Genomic DNA, 17,589 nt, shown 5'->3' with positions numbered 1-17,589 from the left:
TGTAGAAACTCTCCATGATTACCTGCTGTCCAATGAAATGCAGACACATAGAAAGGGGAAAACACAATCTGAACACAAAAGGTGCGTGATGATCTGCACACTTCTGAAATGTACGCGCGCCCCTGCACTGCAGTCTGTGCACCATTCCCTGCATTTCTCCCACCAGTGCTTAAAATGATCTAGAAATCCAGTTCTTTTTACCCCAGTAACTAATATTTTTATTTCCTTTTTGTCTTTTTATATGCTACAAAAAGTTAAATATTGCTAAACTTGATAGATCTCAGGGGAAAAAACTTCTTCAGATGAATAGTCAAGTAATTGAAAATGAACAGTGTCCTTGGAAAAAAAAGATCAATGCTCTCTATGATGTGGAGTTCCTTTTATGTCCTTTCTCAAAAGGGTTACTCATGTTTGCCTTATCAAAAACTTTATAAGAAGAGAAATCTATAAGTTCACATGACATTAAAATAAAAATGCAAAACATTTAGGCCCTCAGCAAAACGTAGTTGAAGTTTATTTTAAGTATAGCAATGGAGGAGGGGCTGCAACGTTTAAAGCTCAAAGGACCAGTTTTTCAGTGACACTGCTCAGAAAAAAGCACTTTATTTATGTTTTTGTGGCCATTCACATTCAATCATTTATAGCATGTAGCTTTGACATATTTAACCTAATTGGATTATTTTAATTTCATTTATATGTCAATTTGAACTTTTTTTGTTTGACAACAATGTAAGTTCCTTTCATAATAAAATTCACCCTGTGTCAGAAGTGTCATCCTGCTGCAGCTTTTTTGAATTTTAAAAAAGCAAATAAAACATGGCATTTTCCACCAAAGTCATAATGACATAATGGCTTACTGTCAAATATAAACCTGACAACATTCACGTTGAACCCAATTTTTATTATTCCATTAATAAACCACTTATAGCATCATTTTTCTGTTATCTGACATGTGAGAAATGTAAATATCAAGGAAAAAACTTAATTAACTAAAGAAAAGGAACAGAACTACAAACCCACTATTCAGTAAAATTGTTTACGTTTTTCTTTAAAGCCAAAGAACCACAATATAGGAATGAAGGAGCCGCATGCAGCACCTGAGCCTCAGGTCCGAGACTCCTGCTAGGAACCTTTTAAGTTTACGATTTGTAAAAATTAATCTTGAAGTATCACTTTTAGTGTATAAACTGCTTGTAATACACTTACTTTTTGCTACATGGGGGAGGTGCACCCTCTGAGTCAAACATAAACCTCTGGTTTACAGAGTCTTTATGAGGCCCTAAGCCAGCTAAAGCTGGACTAAAACTGAGTAAAGCAATAGGACAATAATCTGAGGCACATGATACAAAGTGTTCATGACTGTGTGCTTTGTCTCTCCACAGAACAATGCTATAGGCGACTTTAACTCTGTTTCAAAATTTCATATCACTGCAGGTTATCGCTGCTGCAGAGAAATGACTCATGATTAAAACAAGACCAGTAAAATCCATACATCCAGGGTGAGGAGTGTTGGTTCGCTTAATTCTAAGTCAAATTATATGACATTTTCAATCGCTTTTTTGTAAAAAAAAAAAAATCATCATTTTCGTGACACAAAAAGTGTTATTGTGCAAGATCCTGAAAGACTATGAGTCAGGGAATATCAACAAAAGGAGAGGGACTTAAATGAATGTAGGCTGCTTGTGTCCTTGATAGGCTCTCAACAAACACAGTCTCTGACCGTTTAGTTCACTTAATCTTACGTTAAATGTTCTGACAGCTTTAATATGGTTTAGTTCTGCTCTGGAGGGAGATTTCTGTTCCATCTTCATCTGACAAATGACTAACAGCTGCTGGAGGTAAACTGTGAAGCAGAGGAGCAGCTCACCTGTCGGATGGAATCAAATTTGCTCTTTCGTCCTGACGTAGCCGTCCCTCCATGCTGGGATTAAATAACAGTTAGGATGAAACTCCAATGGTTCCCACTGCTGTCGGAGAGCTTCAGGTTTCTAACACTCTGTCAGGGCAGAAGCCACAATTAAGTGGGATCTGTCTTTATCCCTCATGGCCTTTAGGTTGAGAGGTGACACGGTATGAAAATGGCTAAATTCAGCTAAATTCTTTCAAGGAGAAGATAGTGGATGACTTTTAGGAGATTTATACACATTTGAAGGCATAAAAAATGGAGGCTGGAAGCCTGGCAGCTCCTTGCCACAACTCCTTCCTGCCAGGGGATTTGATGTGACCTCATTTTTTGGTTGACAGATTTTGCCAAACAAACAAAACTGAAACCAACGGTTAAAGCTGTGAAGCCTCTTTGTTTTTTTCTTTTATTACCTTCAAACACACAAATGGCCACTTTAAAAAAAAAAAAACAACTTTTCACCACTCACCTTTAGATGTTTCTAACCCCTTAAGACCCCAGCTAATATTTGAGCTAACCCTCCAAACATGTCGTCACAAGGCCCCCAGTTAGGCAGAATTAGCTACAGTGGTGATATAACTCAAAATGTGACGTCAGCGTTTGTGGATGCCAGGTCTTACGAGGTAAAGCTTGCTGACAGAATAAGTCACATGACATGTCTGCAGCTTTTCCACGCTTTTTTTTTCTATAGGTAAAGTAAAAGGTTGTTGTGTGTTGTTTCTCAGCAACACACAAAAACTGCTTTTATACTCATTTGGACACATTTGGGCTGCACGGTGGAGCAGTGGTTGGTGCACTTACCTCACAGCAATAAGGTCCCCAGTTCAAGTCCTGGCTGGAGAACCTGAAAACAAACACCAAAGGGGGACCTTTCTGTGCGGAGTTTGCATGTTCTCCCCATGCGTGGGTTTTCTCTCACATCTGAAAAAACATCATAAATGGTCACTCTAAATGTGTGAATAGAACATTTAAATGTGAATGTGAGAGTCCATGGGTGTGTGATTGGTGACTGGTGTCCAGGATGTCCCATGAGTGGCCGGGATGAGCTGTGGCAGCCCAGTGAAGATGAATGAAATGCACTTGGACATTTTGAATGACAGAAACATCTCTGTGTGTCCCTTAAAAAATTAGAAAATAACAAAATTGTTGAAAAATCAACCAATGGTTCTGAATTGTTGTTCAACTAAACCATATTTAAAAAAATATATATATAAAATAATGATCTCTGCCTAAAAAAAACAGCCATAGCCTTATTTTAAAGAAATGTTTTGGTTTCTTGATTTTCAGCAAATCATTATGTATTCTTACTTTTATCAACCTTAAGCCACCTCAGGGTGTTTTTGTTGGTTTTCTTTTAGAAACTGAGATGTACCAACAGTGTTATTCACAAAGTGCCTGACAGTGTGAAAGGTTTGCCATTTTTTAAGTTTTAAAAAGAGGAACTGATAACAAGAGAAATCAAATATGACTCAAGGGAGGGAGGCAGACAATGAAGGGACATGGGTAATTAATAGAAACCAAAGAAGTGCAGAGGCAGGATGCCGTAACAAACAATCCAGAAAAAATACTGAGACAACAAACCACAAAAGGAAAAAGAAAAACAAGAAGAATCAGGCAGAGCGTGTTTATGAGAGAAGACTAAACACATGTGAGGATAATAAGGAGAGAGGATATGGGTGAGTTAAGAAGGAACAGAGAACAGGTGGGGAAAAGGCGAACCAGAGAAAAGATAAATATAACTCAGAGCTCACATGGGAAAGTGTGAGAAGCAGCAGACTAAACCTGAAGTAAAAAAAAACATGAAAAGGCTCATCCCTTGTGCTATGCTAGGCACTTTAACATTGGGAGTGGGGTCATCTAGACCCACTAGACAGTGCGCTAAACCTTTTTTCTTCAATGATTTGTGATCTTCACTGGTGTCCATGGATTACATGAAATCTTTCCACCTTTATCCACCTTTGTCATGGTAGGGAGAACACGTCAATGTAAGGATCGGGTCATCTGGACCCCATATAATAGGATAACACAAGGGGTAAACAAATTCAAGAGCTATGCTACATTTATTAAATACAAAAGCACAAACAAAACAATGCTAATACTTAAAACCAGAAAAACTCAACCTTCTATATATTGAAATGTTAAACGTTTAAAATTAAAAAACAAACCTACCCCAAAAACTAACAAACACATTATTGGAATCTTATATTCATTTGAATATTGACATGTTTAGTCCAAATATGTAAAGAAATATTTTATAAAACAACAATACAGATTTGATTTATTAGTTTATTTCAAGCAATAACAACAATGGAACAGGGGAATAAAAATACATTGATATATCCATTTTTTCAAGGTATTAATTAATTGGACAATGAAGAAAACAAAAGAAGATAATGCTATTTTCTTGACATCATCATAATCATAAAATGGCATTTGCTTTAGTGCTAGCACACACACTGAATCCATTAAATATGATGATTGTCAAATAGTTTGATCAGATAAATAATCATAAAAAAGGTTTCAACGCTCCTCAGATGTAAAGAGACTAGTATTTCTCAAAAACATTTCCCCTTCATGGCTTGATGATAGTGTGTCACATGAGAGCTAACAATGATACCTTTGCTGTTGGATTTTCAAAGCTTCAAACACTCAAGAAAATCCACCCACTGTTACAAAACCTGAATAAATCTTCTTAATGAATGATCAATTCCATTAAAAAAATGATTTTAATAAATCATACCTTTCCCTCAGAATTTTTTTTTGCAGACGAAACCGGATGCAAGAAAAAAATCTTATTCTAAAATAAGACAATTTGTGATGCACTTGCAGATATGTTTGGGGCAAAGCACATCTGCCTTGAATGATTATTTTTGGTGACTCAACAGAGATGAACGTGGTTTATTGCAAATACTTTTTTTATTTTTTACCATTATGCATCATACGCCAGTGGCTTATTTGAATGAGAGATAGAAGTACTAATAAGTAAGAACTCAAATACAGGGTCGGGAAAGTTTTACCAAAATCATAGATGGAGTTATAAACTGAATGGAAGCCGTTTAGACAAATTCACTGAGCACAATTTTACCCTCCTCACAAAGCAAAGGCGACATTTGTCATTCAAGTTAAGAAACCTGCCAGCCCATGAGAACACAGACTTATCTGAAGACAAATGTTTGGTATTCATTCAGAAAACGAAAGCTTTGAAAAAGTACTTTCAGTTTGAAAAAATGAAATAAGTTTGAAGACATCTGAAGAATTCTCATTTCTTATTTAGACATATTATTTATTTATTCAAACAAAAGCAAGTAATTATTAGGAACTAATCTAAGAAAAAACCTCCCCCACCTCCTGATAATAAATCTCTTATTTTGAAATGAGGGGAGGCTGGTCCAGGTCTGTCAAGTGCCGAACAGACACATTGTTCAGACTCACATCTTTTTGTGTGCTCATTACTTATGTAATTTGTGGTTGTATGTTGAGAATTAACATTTCTGACCTTCAGATTCTGAGCTTAAACTCATGAACGCTTTTCTGTACAGAACACAAACACTGATTTAGTTTGGCAATAACCTTAAGACTAAAACAATAAACTTTTAGCTCTTTTAAAAATGTCTTCCCCTGTAATGAATAATTGGAAAGATTTTGAAGATAAAAAGGTTTTAATCAGGTATTCTTTTAAAATTAGCTTACCTTAAATGTATCGTTTCATTGTTGTTATCATCTTTTTCAGCTTTCATAGAAAAAACTAGTGTTTTTTTTAGTTTTGTAACAGAATGGCGACCTGTCTAGGGTCTACCCCGCCTTCACCCAACAGTAGTGACCCCAGAAAGAATACAGCGGGGAAAGAAAATAGATTTTGATGGGTTAAGTTTTGTTCTAGTATCTCATTAGCTAGGTTTATTAAATGTTTCTTGTTATGCTATTGGTTAGTTTTTATGATTTTCTTATTGGGATGTAACCAGATAAAGTAGAAATCTCTTTTTTTTTTATATTGGCACTGTTTTCGAAAAATCAAAACGAAAAAAAAAAAAAATCTTTATTTTAAATTTAAAATTTTATTTGTACCAGATTTTGAGCACATCCCATTAATGTGTTGTCTTCTTCAGGCTGAGATTTTCCTGTGTTTTTTCTGGATCCCCTCCTTGTGATGAACTGGAGTCATCATTTCACACACGAGGAACATCTGAAATGATTTTTTGTGGTGTTTGTGTGTCCAGAGAGGATGAGGGAGCCGGATTCTCGCTCAGCAGCTGGGCTCTCCTCATTGGTCAAAATGTGCTCTACCAAGCAGCGTGCTGCTTCTTCGATGTTTGTGTTGTCCTGAAGAGGAAGAGGAAGAGATGTGAACATCAACCCTGCAGTGGCAGTTCCAGCAATGGTGCCTTTAGCGGTAAATGTGATCAAATGCAAAATGGTATTTCTTTTTTTTATAATCCAAATTTTTATAAATAGAAAATGATGTTTTTAAAGTTTTATAGTTGGAGCAAAGTGATTGAAGAGAACAGATCTGGAGCAGCATGACTACAACATTCCAGTCAGTTTAGATTATGCTTATGTAAGGAGGTGGCATATAAAAAAAGGTTTTGGATTTAAAAACAAAATCCTTTATCTGAATGCTTAGATTCTTTTTTTCTACCCAACATTAAGTTTTTCTGTTCCGTTGTCTTGATTTCCTCTGAAGAATTCAGAAAAAATGTTAAAAACGAATTTAATACTTCCATAGATTTGCCATGTTTATAGAAAATGAAGCAAATTAGATCAAGGAAAAAGCTAAAATGTATTGTCTGGGGAAAAAAATCCTCTAAAAATCTTTGAATTACAAAATAAATCTAGGTTAGGAAGTGAACGCATTATTGGAAAAGAAGGTGAAGTGTGGAGCTAAATGCACTAAACCAGTTTGTTTTTTAACCAGTGTGCCGCGAGAATTCATAAATACTGATCTAAAAACGTTTCTCATCACCAGAATATCAGCTCATCAACATAGGCGCAGGTTTCACACTGAGTAGTTTGCAGATGCCTTAGAGCCAGGCAGGTCTCTCTCATCTGTGTCTTTCATAAGGAGGGCCAGGAAAACTTTGGATGGTAGCTCCTCCCACACGCGGCGGGAGCGTCAGGTTTTTATGAACACACCTTTGCACAAGCGTCCAGCAGCGACTCTGGTGCATGTTAAAATAAGGGCAGAAGACGCAAATTTAATGCGTGAATTGCGTTCCATGGGAACGGACAAATGATGCGCACTGAGGGAGGAAAGAGAAGTGAGGAGTGGGGGGGCAATCCACGGCACATGTCTGTGCAGAACCGGGTGTGATGATCCGTACAGACCATCCGTGCATCCCTAGTGTCAGGCCGTGTAAAAAGTGAATGAAATAATGAAGCTCAAAGACGTGAGTCTATCCGGCATGAGCACTACTGCATTTCACTCTATCTCCCATGATGCATTAGGTTATTAATGTGACGGCATCTTTTGTGCTGCTGTTAACTGTCATGAAGAACAACAAACGCAAATATCTGTTCTAATGGTTTGCAAATCTTCTTGATGAAAGCAGGAAAACAGTTTTGTTTACCTTCAAGGTTTGTGTTGGAGTCAGAGGAAAGAAAGTCGAAGGGAGGACAGGAAGAGAAAGAAGCCAAAACACAAAATTATTTTTTTTTTGCCAAATTTAACTGTTAACCCTTGTGCTATCCTAGGCACTTTAACATTGGGAGTTGGGTCATCTAGACCCACTAGACAGTGCTCTGAACCTTTTTTCTTCAATGATTTGTGATCTTCACTGGTGTCCATGGATTACATGAAATCTTTCCACCTTTATCCACCTTTGTCATGGTAGGGAGAACATGTCAATGTGAGGGTGGGGTCATCTAAGATAGCACAAGGGTTAAAACAAAGCAAATGGAAGCATGGAATGAAACAGTGGTTCGCTGTGGTGCTTCTAATGAAAAGGTATGAACCAGATTATGATAACAACGTAAACACAATAAATAAGGGAATCTTAATAAAGATGGGATTATTTAAATCCGCTTCCTCCCACTCCTTTTCAACCAATTCATTCAACTGTTTTTGATAAACTTCACATCTGATTGATTCAACTTGTCATGTATTATAAGTGCAATTACAACTATTTATGACTAAGAGTAACTATGACATAATTTCTACATTCATGTGGATGTTTATGGAAGAGCATTTTCTTTACCTTTAATTTTTTTACTGACCAATCACATTGATTAGACTAATCATCCTGTATTTGATGAATCTATATTAATATATAATTCCTTTGTTTGTGTTTTTTTTAAATCCCCTAACCCAAAACAAGCATCATTTTAACTTTATCCGATCTACTTTTGCATTAAAAATGCTTTAATAAAAGAGTCTGTCTCGCTTTTTTTCGCTCAAACTTCCTTGCTTTACTTTTTAATAGTTTTTTAATGATTATATGCCACGCTGTAAACTATTAGAAGAAGAAAATGTAGAGAAGCATTATTAATTCAGTAAATTGCCTTTGCACTTTAAAGGGCATTAACCACCAGAAGCTTATGGTATTAAGGTTCCAGCTTCAAAGAAGCTTCTGCGCGGAACCGTGCCTTTTTATTGTTCAAAGTTTATTTTCTTCAACGATTTGTACCTCCAACACCACAGGTCCACTTAGATATCAAACCCATCTCTCTCTGCAGCCATGATGGAGATGATCAAAAACCTTTGTGCCGTGAGTGCTTGTTGTTTTTCTGATGATCTCTCTGACCCGTCTGCTGAGTCACGCTCTCTAGCTACTGTTCTTCATCTCTGCCTTTCACTCCAGTGTGTAACTCATTAGGCCCACTCTGAGTCAGATGGGAGAACCCTGAAGTCTAATTCACACTCCACTGCAGGAATGTACGTGTTTGTCTTTTGAAAGCATAGAGAGAAAAACTCTCTCAAAGTTGAAGCAAACTTGTTTGCTTTTACATTCAGCATCCGTACATCCATTTTCTATGCACAGAGGCTGAACAGACTGAGAATGTTGGGATCAAGCCTTTTTAATATTTGCCTCAAGCCCAGTTTAACTTTACATATATTTTAATTGTGGCCTAATCGAACAGTCTTTATTAGTTTGAAGGAGTTTGCACATTTGCATAGCAGCGATGCCTTATTTAAATTATCTAAAGCTAAAGTTTCCAAACCTCTTGTGTTAACAGTAATTCAGCCAGAAAGCTGCAGAAATTACTTTGTCTTTCTTCTCCACGCTCTCACCTTTGCAGAGGTCCCAAACCAGCCCACAAAGCCGTTCTCTCTGCAGAAGGAGTCCAGTTTGGGCACCTGGGAAGCCATCTGGTCCGACTTGTTGGCTAAGAGTACAGCTGGAACTGGTCTCCCGTGGCTCAGAGTCACCTGGGGGAAAGGTGAATAGATGAGCTCTTGTTGTCACCAGAAAACCTGAACCTTCTGGTATTTTTTAAAACGTTTTTAAAAAAAGAGAATGCAATTCTCAATATTGACCACTAGATGTCCCTTCAATCTCCAAACTCTTTTCTTGAGATTTTCATTCTTTCTTGCAGTTATTGAAAGCTGTAGAGTTTTATTTATAGTCACATTTGCATGTGTAAGGACATGAATATGCATATAAGTGACTTTTTTTAAAATAAAAATGACAAACAAATCCACTTTTTTTTTTTTCATTATTTAAAGCTGTAGATTTGTTTTTAATATCAAGGTGTAGAGTTTTTTTTCCACACATTATGTACTATATACTTATACTATATATTTCTATATACTATTTACTCATATGAAGATGTCCTTCAAGTTTTAAAACTGTACTTAATGACCATGCAGCTCAAACAGAAACAGGCCCTCCAGCAATTGAAAACAAGAAAAGTAAGATGTTAAAACTCTTCTATTCAAATGTTTTTCTATTATTTTTTAGTGGAAAAATAAATGTTTAAAGCGCCTTTGTTAAGCCTCAGTTTTAGAAGCTGCCATCTGTACAGAGGAATGCAATGAAGCCTTATAATCACTAGAAAAGGAAGCCATTGAAGGATAAAGGGCTTAAACTGTTGGGAAACATACAATCAGTAAAAGATTCGTATACTTTGCAAAAAAAAAAGAAATCAAACCTGCAGCGCAAACCAAAAACCACTTGAAATTATAACTATAACAAGACAATTAATTTCAAAGGGACGTGGAGTTATCGCATAAAAAGAACCATCTGTGTGGTTTGACTCATTTTTTTGTTGTTGTTTTTGTTTTTTGCAGTTTGGTGTTTCATAATTCTTGTTCTCAGACGTTGGTTGGCTTGTGCAGGTACGTCCAGCTCCACCTTAGAATCCAGGTCGTCCTTCCACTTCAGCACGGCATCAAACGTGGAGGCCCTGGTCACATCGAACACCACCAGGGCTCCTACAGCCTCCCTGTAGTACACACGAGTCATGTTCCCATACCGCTCCTGTCCTGGGACACAGCAACTGCTATCAGACGCACACACACACAAAGATACTATTCAAGCCCATTAGACAGAAATTTACCATGTCATTGAGTGAAAGTGACAAGTGTGTGTGAAGGAGAGTTTATGCTCGAGTGGCTGCAACCATGTGACTAAAACTTTTGAGCATGGGATCAGTGGAGTCACAAGCACAAGATCGAAATTCCACGTGCGGGCATCAAAATGCATGCAGGGAGGGGATTTATGACAGATTTACAACATATTTCGTAATCAATAGGTGTTTATGGAGACAGAATTGAGTTAATAAAGTTATTTTACATTGTTTAAACTCTAACAAATACATTTTCTCACCGATCTTCTCCCTTGCAAGAGGGAAATCAGGATTTGGCACGTGAATAAAGGGGTTTAGGGTTCAAATAAAACTTTGTTGAATGTGAGGTGTTAAATCTTTGACAGACCTGCTATGTCCCACAGCTGCAGGCGGACCACCCTGTCATTGTCCCACTGCAGCACTTTAAGGACGAAGTCAACCCCGATGGTGGCTCTGTAGTGCTGAGAGAAGATCTGATGGACATACCGCTTGATGATGGACGTTTTTCCAACGCCCAAGTCCCCGATGACCAGAACTTTGAACAGAAATTCCTGCTGCTGCATCTCCACAGCTTCAAAAAAAAAAACACAATTCAAGAGAAATCTTTGCAAAAAGAAAAAAGAAGTCTTTAAGTTTTACAAATCATTTTCCTTCTTAGTAAATTGCTGTGTCAGAGTTATAGCCTTGTGTCAAGAGAAGAGGTAATCTGCTTCTTCTTAACTGCCCTGGTCGCAATCTGAAAGATGCAGATGCGTTCAAGTACTCCTCGTAAATGTACATTTATTTTAGTTTCTTAAACTGACTGAAAATAAAAGGAAGAAACAGTTCAACCCTGTTTCAGGCAGCATTTATGTCACCACAAAAGTACAAAATAAATTAAAAGTCAAAAAGTTTATCTCTGTAATATGCTTCCATTGTGTATTTATAAATAAATATTAATGCTGGATTTTAAAAATGCAAAAAATTATTTTATTCATTTATTTGTTTGTTTTTGTTTTTTTTATATAAAAGCCGAAATATAGCTTTTCGAAGCTGCATTTATTCTGCAAGTCTGGGGTATTCTAATTTCCGACCCCATGTGAACGCAGCATCATGAGCGTTCGCGCCTGCGCACGTCCCTCTGTAGTGACGGTACTGGTGCTGATGAGGGCGAGGAAGAGCCGTGTGGGATGCCGCGGCTGCTGTTGTGTCTTGCTGCCATTTCATCCGCGGATCGTCACGGAAATACCGGCGGCGGCGCAGCCGTGAGGGTCATCCGGGCTTCTGCGCGCTCAGCAGGCCGCGTCCCGCCTTTCACACGGCCGGAGCTCTGATGCTGGTCCGGGGGAACCTTTAAGGCGGTATTATTTGTGGAAGCTGCAGCAACAGACGCTGCCGGTGCGAGGGCTTATTTGCAGAAGCCACAGTCATCAATATGGTGCCTGTTTTTCCCAGGTTTTGAGCTCTGAACTCGAGGTAGGTCCTTCCTTCTGGGGTTTGTAGTTCCTATTGTCCTAAATCTGCACTATTTAAGGAACATCTTCGTAGTAGTAAGACAGGCCTAAGGCTCAGAGCTAACCCAGCACTTTTGATGGAATATGTCTTCAATCAAAATGATTTAGGCCTATGTCTAATATTTGGAAATTAATTTAAGGTTAAATCATTTTTGATGTGTTTATTTGCCCCTGCTGCAATATAGCTGTTTATCAACTACTACACAATCCACATGGGGGGTGACTACACCACTGTTTATTTGAGTGGGGGAGGAGTCCCCCACTCCCCATCCTCCTCCTCAAATTAGATCATCCAAGCGTTAATCATATATTCACAGGATTATTTAAAACAGCTGTATTCTTTTGATAATCCATGAATAATCTATGTAATTCACAGTTTAAAGATTAAAAGTGGTTAATCTATGACTCCCTTACTGCTTCAAATAAGGATTTGTGTGTTTACAGCTTTCCTAAATCCCTTTTTATCTGGACTTAAATGTTAGACAACATTTACGGGACTCTGCAGGAAGCAGACGTCTTGTTTTCTGCTTTTACTTTTTCAAACAAATATTTTTAAACACATTTTCTTCTTTTGTTTGAAGTCAATAAATCCCATCTTGGATTAGAGCTGGATTCCTAGAATAAAACATTTTTTTCTAACTTGTTTGACACTATGATAATGGGCTTTCTTTGCGGCAGAATTTGACTTTTGGCGAGACATGGAGACGATATGGCTTTACCAGTTCCGTCTGATTGTGATCGGAGATTCCACGGTGGGAAAGTCCTGCCTGATCCGGAGGTTCACGGAGGGCCGCTTTGCCCAGGTGTCAGACCCCACTGTGGGAGTGGACTTCTTTTCTCGCCTGGTGGAGATTGAACCAGGAAAGAGGATCAAACTGCAGATCTGGGACACTGCAGGACAAGAGAGGTTCAGGTAAGAAAAAGTTCATATTATTAATACTAAGACCTAAACTTAAGGTTAAAAAAAAAAAAAAAGGACACTGACATTCAGGAAGACAAAATTCAAAACCACAAAAAAAGTAAAACAATTCGTAATAAATTCTTTTGTCTGCAGCCATAGTTTCACATCTGAATTTAATTTCTGTTAAAAAATAGTGTTGGAATGTGATAAAACACTATTAAATGTTCATATTTTCTATTTTTTTTCTTTCCGCACAAATGTGAGAAATGATTGACAGCCAGCCAAGTCTTTGCCATAGACTGAATTTTAATCTGTTGCTAAAATTCTGTGTTTTTCAACTAACACCATTATAGTCCTTCCATTTCAGTCTTCCAGGTGATTAAGCTTTAGAATCCTTTTTTAAGTTTACATTACAGAATACTGGTGTAGCTGATGCTTTGAGTTTTAATCCCACATCCATGTATTAAGGTCCATCACCAGGGCCTACTATCGGAACTCCGTTGGGGGTTTGTTGCTTTTTGACATCACAAACCGACGTTCCTTCCAAAACGTCCACAACTGGCTGGAGGAGGCGCGGAGCCACGTCCAGCCGCACAGCATCGTCTTCCTGCTCGTTGGCCACAAGTGTGACCTGGAGGCTCAGCGTCAGGTGACCCAGCACGAGGCAGAGAAGCTGGCGGGGGCTTACGGGATGCGCTACGTGGAGACGTCTGCACGGGACGCCATCAACGTGGAGAAGGTTAGTGCCCAGATGTGACACTTTTTTCCCCGTCTTTTGCTTCATTTGACACATTGCTCGCCATTTTTATTGCATTGGTAATGTCAGGTTGGGCTTCTGAGAAGCTGTAAGCTATCAGGAGAGAGTGTAAATAAAGGGATGATGGGAAATGGGGCAGGCTTGCTCCGCACAAACAGTCCCCCACACAACTCAAAGCCGAACTTGTAATGAATTCCTGCTGCTCTGCAGAAACTATGTCCCACAAAATGACACAAGGTTTTTGATTTTGTCTAAAAATGACATTGGGAAGGCTTTTAAAATAGCCGAAAACGTGTTTGTAGTGAGACTGAGGGTTTTACAATGTCATGATATGACACTTGCAGTGCTCTGCTTCTGATTTTAAGGCATTTGTGGATCTGACGAGGGACATCTTCGAATTGGTGCGGAATGGTGACATCAAGATCCAGGACGGCTGGGAAGGAGTCAAGAGTGGATTTGTTCCCAACACCGTCCACTCCTCCGAGGAGGTCACCAAGGGCAGCCGGCAGTGCTTCTGCTGATTGCGTTGGGGTAAAACTCAAGCGAACCCAATTTCTGTCTTTTGCCGTGGCTGCTCTCAGGCAAAGCTTTTGGGTCAGCACTCCCTGTTTTCCTGCTGAGCTACTTTCTTTTCTGTGTGTGTGAGACCTCCTTTCTTCATTTAGGAGCCACCTCGTGGCTCCAGAGAGGCACAGACCTCTTGTTTTCTGTCTGCACACGCGTGTCTTTTTATGTTAGGAACACTTTAGCTTTATGCCACATTTGGCCTTTCCTTGTGTGCATGGTGACACTCAAGTGGCCGGCTAGGATCTTAGGCACAAGCAACAGTCAGTGCGTTATGTTTCTCCTCGTGTGTCGAGATGGACGATGCTTCTTCCACAAACTGTTGAGGGGGGGGGGGGGGAGAAGCTCCTCTGACTGGAACATCTGCTCCTAAAAATCCGACGCTAGTGAACTCCAGCCGAGCCAATGTCTCAGAGTGTGCCTGACTCCTGAAGAAAAGGATGCATTAGCAGTCAGAAGGGGAACGTTTCTGCCACCGTTTAATGACTGCCTTAGTGTAGCATACGCTGCTACGGAGCAGAGAAGGTGGGACTTTTTCATCCTGAAACGCTCCTCCACAGAGTAAAAAGTGAAGAAATGCATTGACAGAAGTGAGGTTTGACTGGCCAATTGTTTTGCACTCTGCAATGAAATATTTGTGAAATCCTATACTTAATAATTAATAATTTTTTTTGTGTTGCATATTTGCAACTAAATATTTAAAAATAGGACAATCAGCGGTTAGATCTGTTGTAACAACCCACATTTATCAAAAATAAACCTAATCAATATTTCATTATTATATTTTAAATATTAAATGAAATTCAATCGCATTTTTCTCCCTGTTTGTGTCTCTTTTTTTTAACTTGAATTACTAATAATCAAACGTTTCCAAACCTTTTTGAAAAACTTACCAGATTGTCATTAACAACTCAAATCGTACACACTACCACTTTGTTGTTTTAATGTTTAAAATAGAAAAACCCACCACGTTTCATGAAAAACCATAAATACATTATTGTTTATCATTATAAACCTTTACCCGTATGTCTATGTAAGGTTAGAAACTATGAAAAATGCTACAAGTTAAAATCTTTTAAAGTGCTGTTATGGTTTCCCTTCAGAGAGCAAAAGAAACTCTCTGCAACGACGGTAAGATGACATTTTCAATGCACCACTGTGCTGGAGGGCAAATCCATGAGATTGTGCGGTTTCAATCGGAGACCCCGTAGATTGATTAAATTAAGTCAAGCCCGTCCAACACGTGTCAGCATCAACGGCAAGGTGTTACACTTCATGGCAGAAGAAGAAACACTTCAATCTGGCCAATAAAAATAAAAAAGACGGGCAAAAGAACAAAAGCTGGACATTGGAAGGTGTTGTGGACAGACGTGTCCAGAATGGAGCTTAACTTGGGGAAAACTGTAAAGATGGTCCATCTTGAGGGCCATTTCAGGTTGTTTTGGTTGTTAGAATACTTTAAGTGAGCAAGGTTTATTGAGTTTATTTGTGTCTACTCCTTGTTCTTTTTCGCTGTTCATTTCAGGCTTTACATATCCATGGAAAACAAAGAGATTTCCCAAGTTACCCCAAACCTTTGAGCAGTAATGTGCTTTCAATGCAGCCCATGCATTTTGCATTTAATTATATGCCAATAGCATCTGTGCAGCCAAACTGTACTCAGGATATGAAATGCAATGTGATATTCATAAATAAATAAGATTTATTCAAATATTACATCATTATTAACTGTTCATTTATTTAAGAAACAGTTCTTATTCCCCAAATTGAACCATTTTGGGATTTCATACAACTGAAAAAGTGTCAGAAAGTATTCACACATTTGCAGCCTCAAACCAAGCCATGTACATATTTACAGTAGGTGCATGCTCTATTCTAACTTAGTGTATCCAAAGAAGGAAAAAAAACAGTTTTTCTTAGTCTAAAGGTAAACAATCCCTGCATTTAAAGAGGAAACACATTCAGAAACATCAAATTAAAAGAAGTGATGAAATTAAAAGGATCATTTGTAACAAACTGCACAGATGTCAGTCCATACTGTCTTTGTTTACGGTTGTAAAGAAATGCAAACGCCTTTTTTCTCAACAGTGGTGGTTAATCGGAATTGTTCTGTTTACTTTTATGATGCGGAAAAGTGTCTCTCTCGAGTGCCTTTAGGAAGAAAATGAGTTGAAGTGCATGCAGTCGACACAACGTTATGTCCACCCTGTGAATGTTAATCTCTCAACTGTAAGTAGGTGGCATTGATATCACATTACGCCATGTATAAATAATTCATCTGAAATCAAAACCCAGTAATAGTTGACTGTTTGATGTTGTTGTGACTCTGGGATCAATATAGCACAAGTGTCATCCATGAGGAAAAACCTGTAAACATCAATAAAGATTTTGCTTGTGAAATGAAAAACCTGCAGTTTGGATGTTGAACACAAAGAGGACGCAGTGGCAGAATGTGTCCAGTAGAGGGCGACATTAGCCTGTGGAGCAGGGAGGAAATCCATCAGCTCAGGCAAATGTCACCATCGTTTGCCTGGTGGGTGGCGGCCTGGAGCATGGGGCGGGTCTCCCTTGGGGGGCCCTGGCTTGTGCCAATGGTGGGGGGTTGCTCGCCTGGGGATGGTGCGCTTTCCCGAGGAGGGGCCCTCTGCAGGGTGGGCTGGGCTGGAGCTTGCACTCTCTGTGCCTCGCTGTGACACTAAATCCAAAAGAGATTTAGTGTCGACAGTCATTAAAAAAGAAAAACAATTATTTTTTACTCCTAGGATGACCTCAGTACAAAGATCTATGAAGAAATGGCAAAAGTTAACTAACAACCCCAACAAGGAACACACCTGTGGCTCAAGAGCCTCAGGTCACGGACCCCAGTTTAAAACTAAACTCAAATCATTTGGCTAAAAAGTTTAAATAATGTGTTTATAACAGATGCAAATTTTGCAAAGAAAATCACAAAACAACATATTCAGATTAATAAACTGCTGCAAGAGATCAGTTGTGTCTGCACGTTTTAGTAACTTGTGTTTTATAAATTTAATCAAGATTTTCCATTTTCCTGACTAGATAAGAAGTCAGTTGGAAATTGGCTGCCAGTTCTAAAATGCATTACAAAAACATACAAATCTATTCAATGTTTGTAGTTTCAAAGCCCAACATTAATGTGAACCAGAAAACTTTGTGAATCCATGGAGTCCTATTTTAATAAACACACTTTCCCAGAAACCCCTGCAGACATTCGTTATAGATTTTGGTTCGGCATACAAATTTTAATTTGTAAATAGTTGTGTAGAACTCTAGCTATGTGCTGAAATTCATCATTTTTATAATGAAATATAAACTACGTCATATTAAGTCATGTGCAACTTCATAGTTTTGATGTCTGTTTTTTTTAATCCATCTCTTAAATTTAATCCTAATCCAGTCAGAATTTTCAAAGAAAAACTAATCCCTGTGTGATAGGAAAGCCTTTTTGTTA

The 17,589-nt window shown here is 38.4% G+C and overlaps 2 protein-coding genes across 2 annotated transcripts; one reads left to right on the top strand and one right to left on the bottom strand.

The window, feature by feature from the left end:
• Positions 1 to 4,171: 4,171 nt before the first annotated feature.
• Positions 4,172 to 11,131, bottom strand: rab38c (RAB38c, member of RAS oncogene family). The gene is made up of 4 exons (XM_004076241.5): positions 10,773 to 11,131; positions 10,192 to 10,322; positions 9,129 to 9,266; positions 4,172 to 6,223 (listed from the first exon to the last, which is right to left on the bottom strand). The coding sequence occupies exons 1-4, from the start codon at positions 10,966 to 10,968 to the stop codon at positions 6,065 to 6,067; spliced, it is 624 nt and encodes a 207-aa protein (XP_004076289.1). The 5' UTR covers positions 10,969 to 11,131; the 3' UTR covers positions 4,172 to 6,064.
• A 376-nt stretch (positions 11,132 to 11,507) lies between these two features.
• Positions 11,508 to 16,527, top strand: LOC101174040 (ras-related protein Rab-39B). Its single transcript, XM_004076141.4, has 4 exons — positions 11,508 to 11,860; positions 12,577 to 12,811; positions 13,268 to 13,538; positions 13,922 to 16,527. Exons 2-4 carry the CDS (start codon positions 12,597 to 12,599, stop codon positions 14,075 to 14,077), a joined length of 642 nt encoding a protein of 213 aa, XP_004076189.1. The 5' UTR covers positions 11,508 to 11,860; positions 12,577 to 12,596; the 3' UTR covers positions 14,078 to 16,527.
• Positions 16,528 to 17,589: the final 1,062 nt, after the last annotated feature.

Source organism: Oryzias latipes, chromosome 14 (assembly GCF_053564925.1).
Source record: "Oryzias latipes strain Hd-rR chromosome 14, Olatipes_Hd-rR_3.1".
NCBI lineage: Eukaryota > Metazoa > Chordata > Actinopteri > Beloniformes > Adrianichthyidae > Oryzias > Oryzias latipes.
The sequence above is the reverse complement of the archived record's forward strand: the minus strand, read 5'-3'. Positions and strand labels throughout refer to the sequence as shown.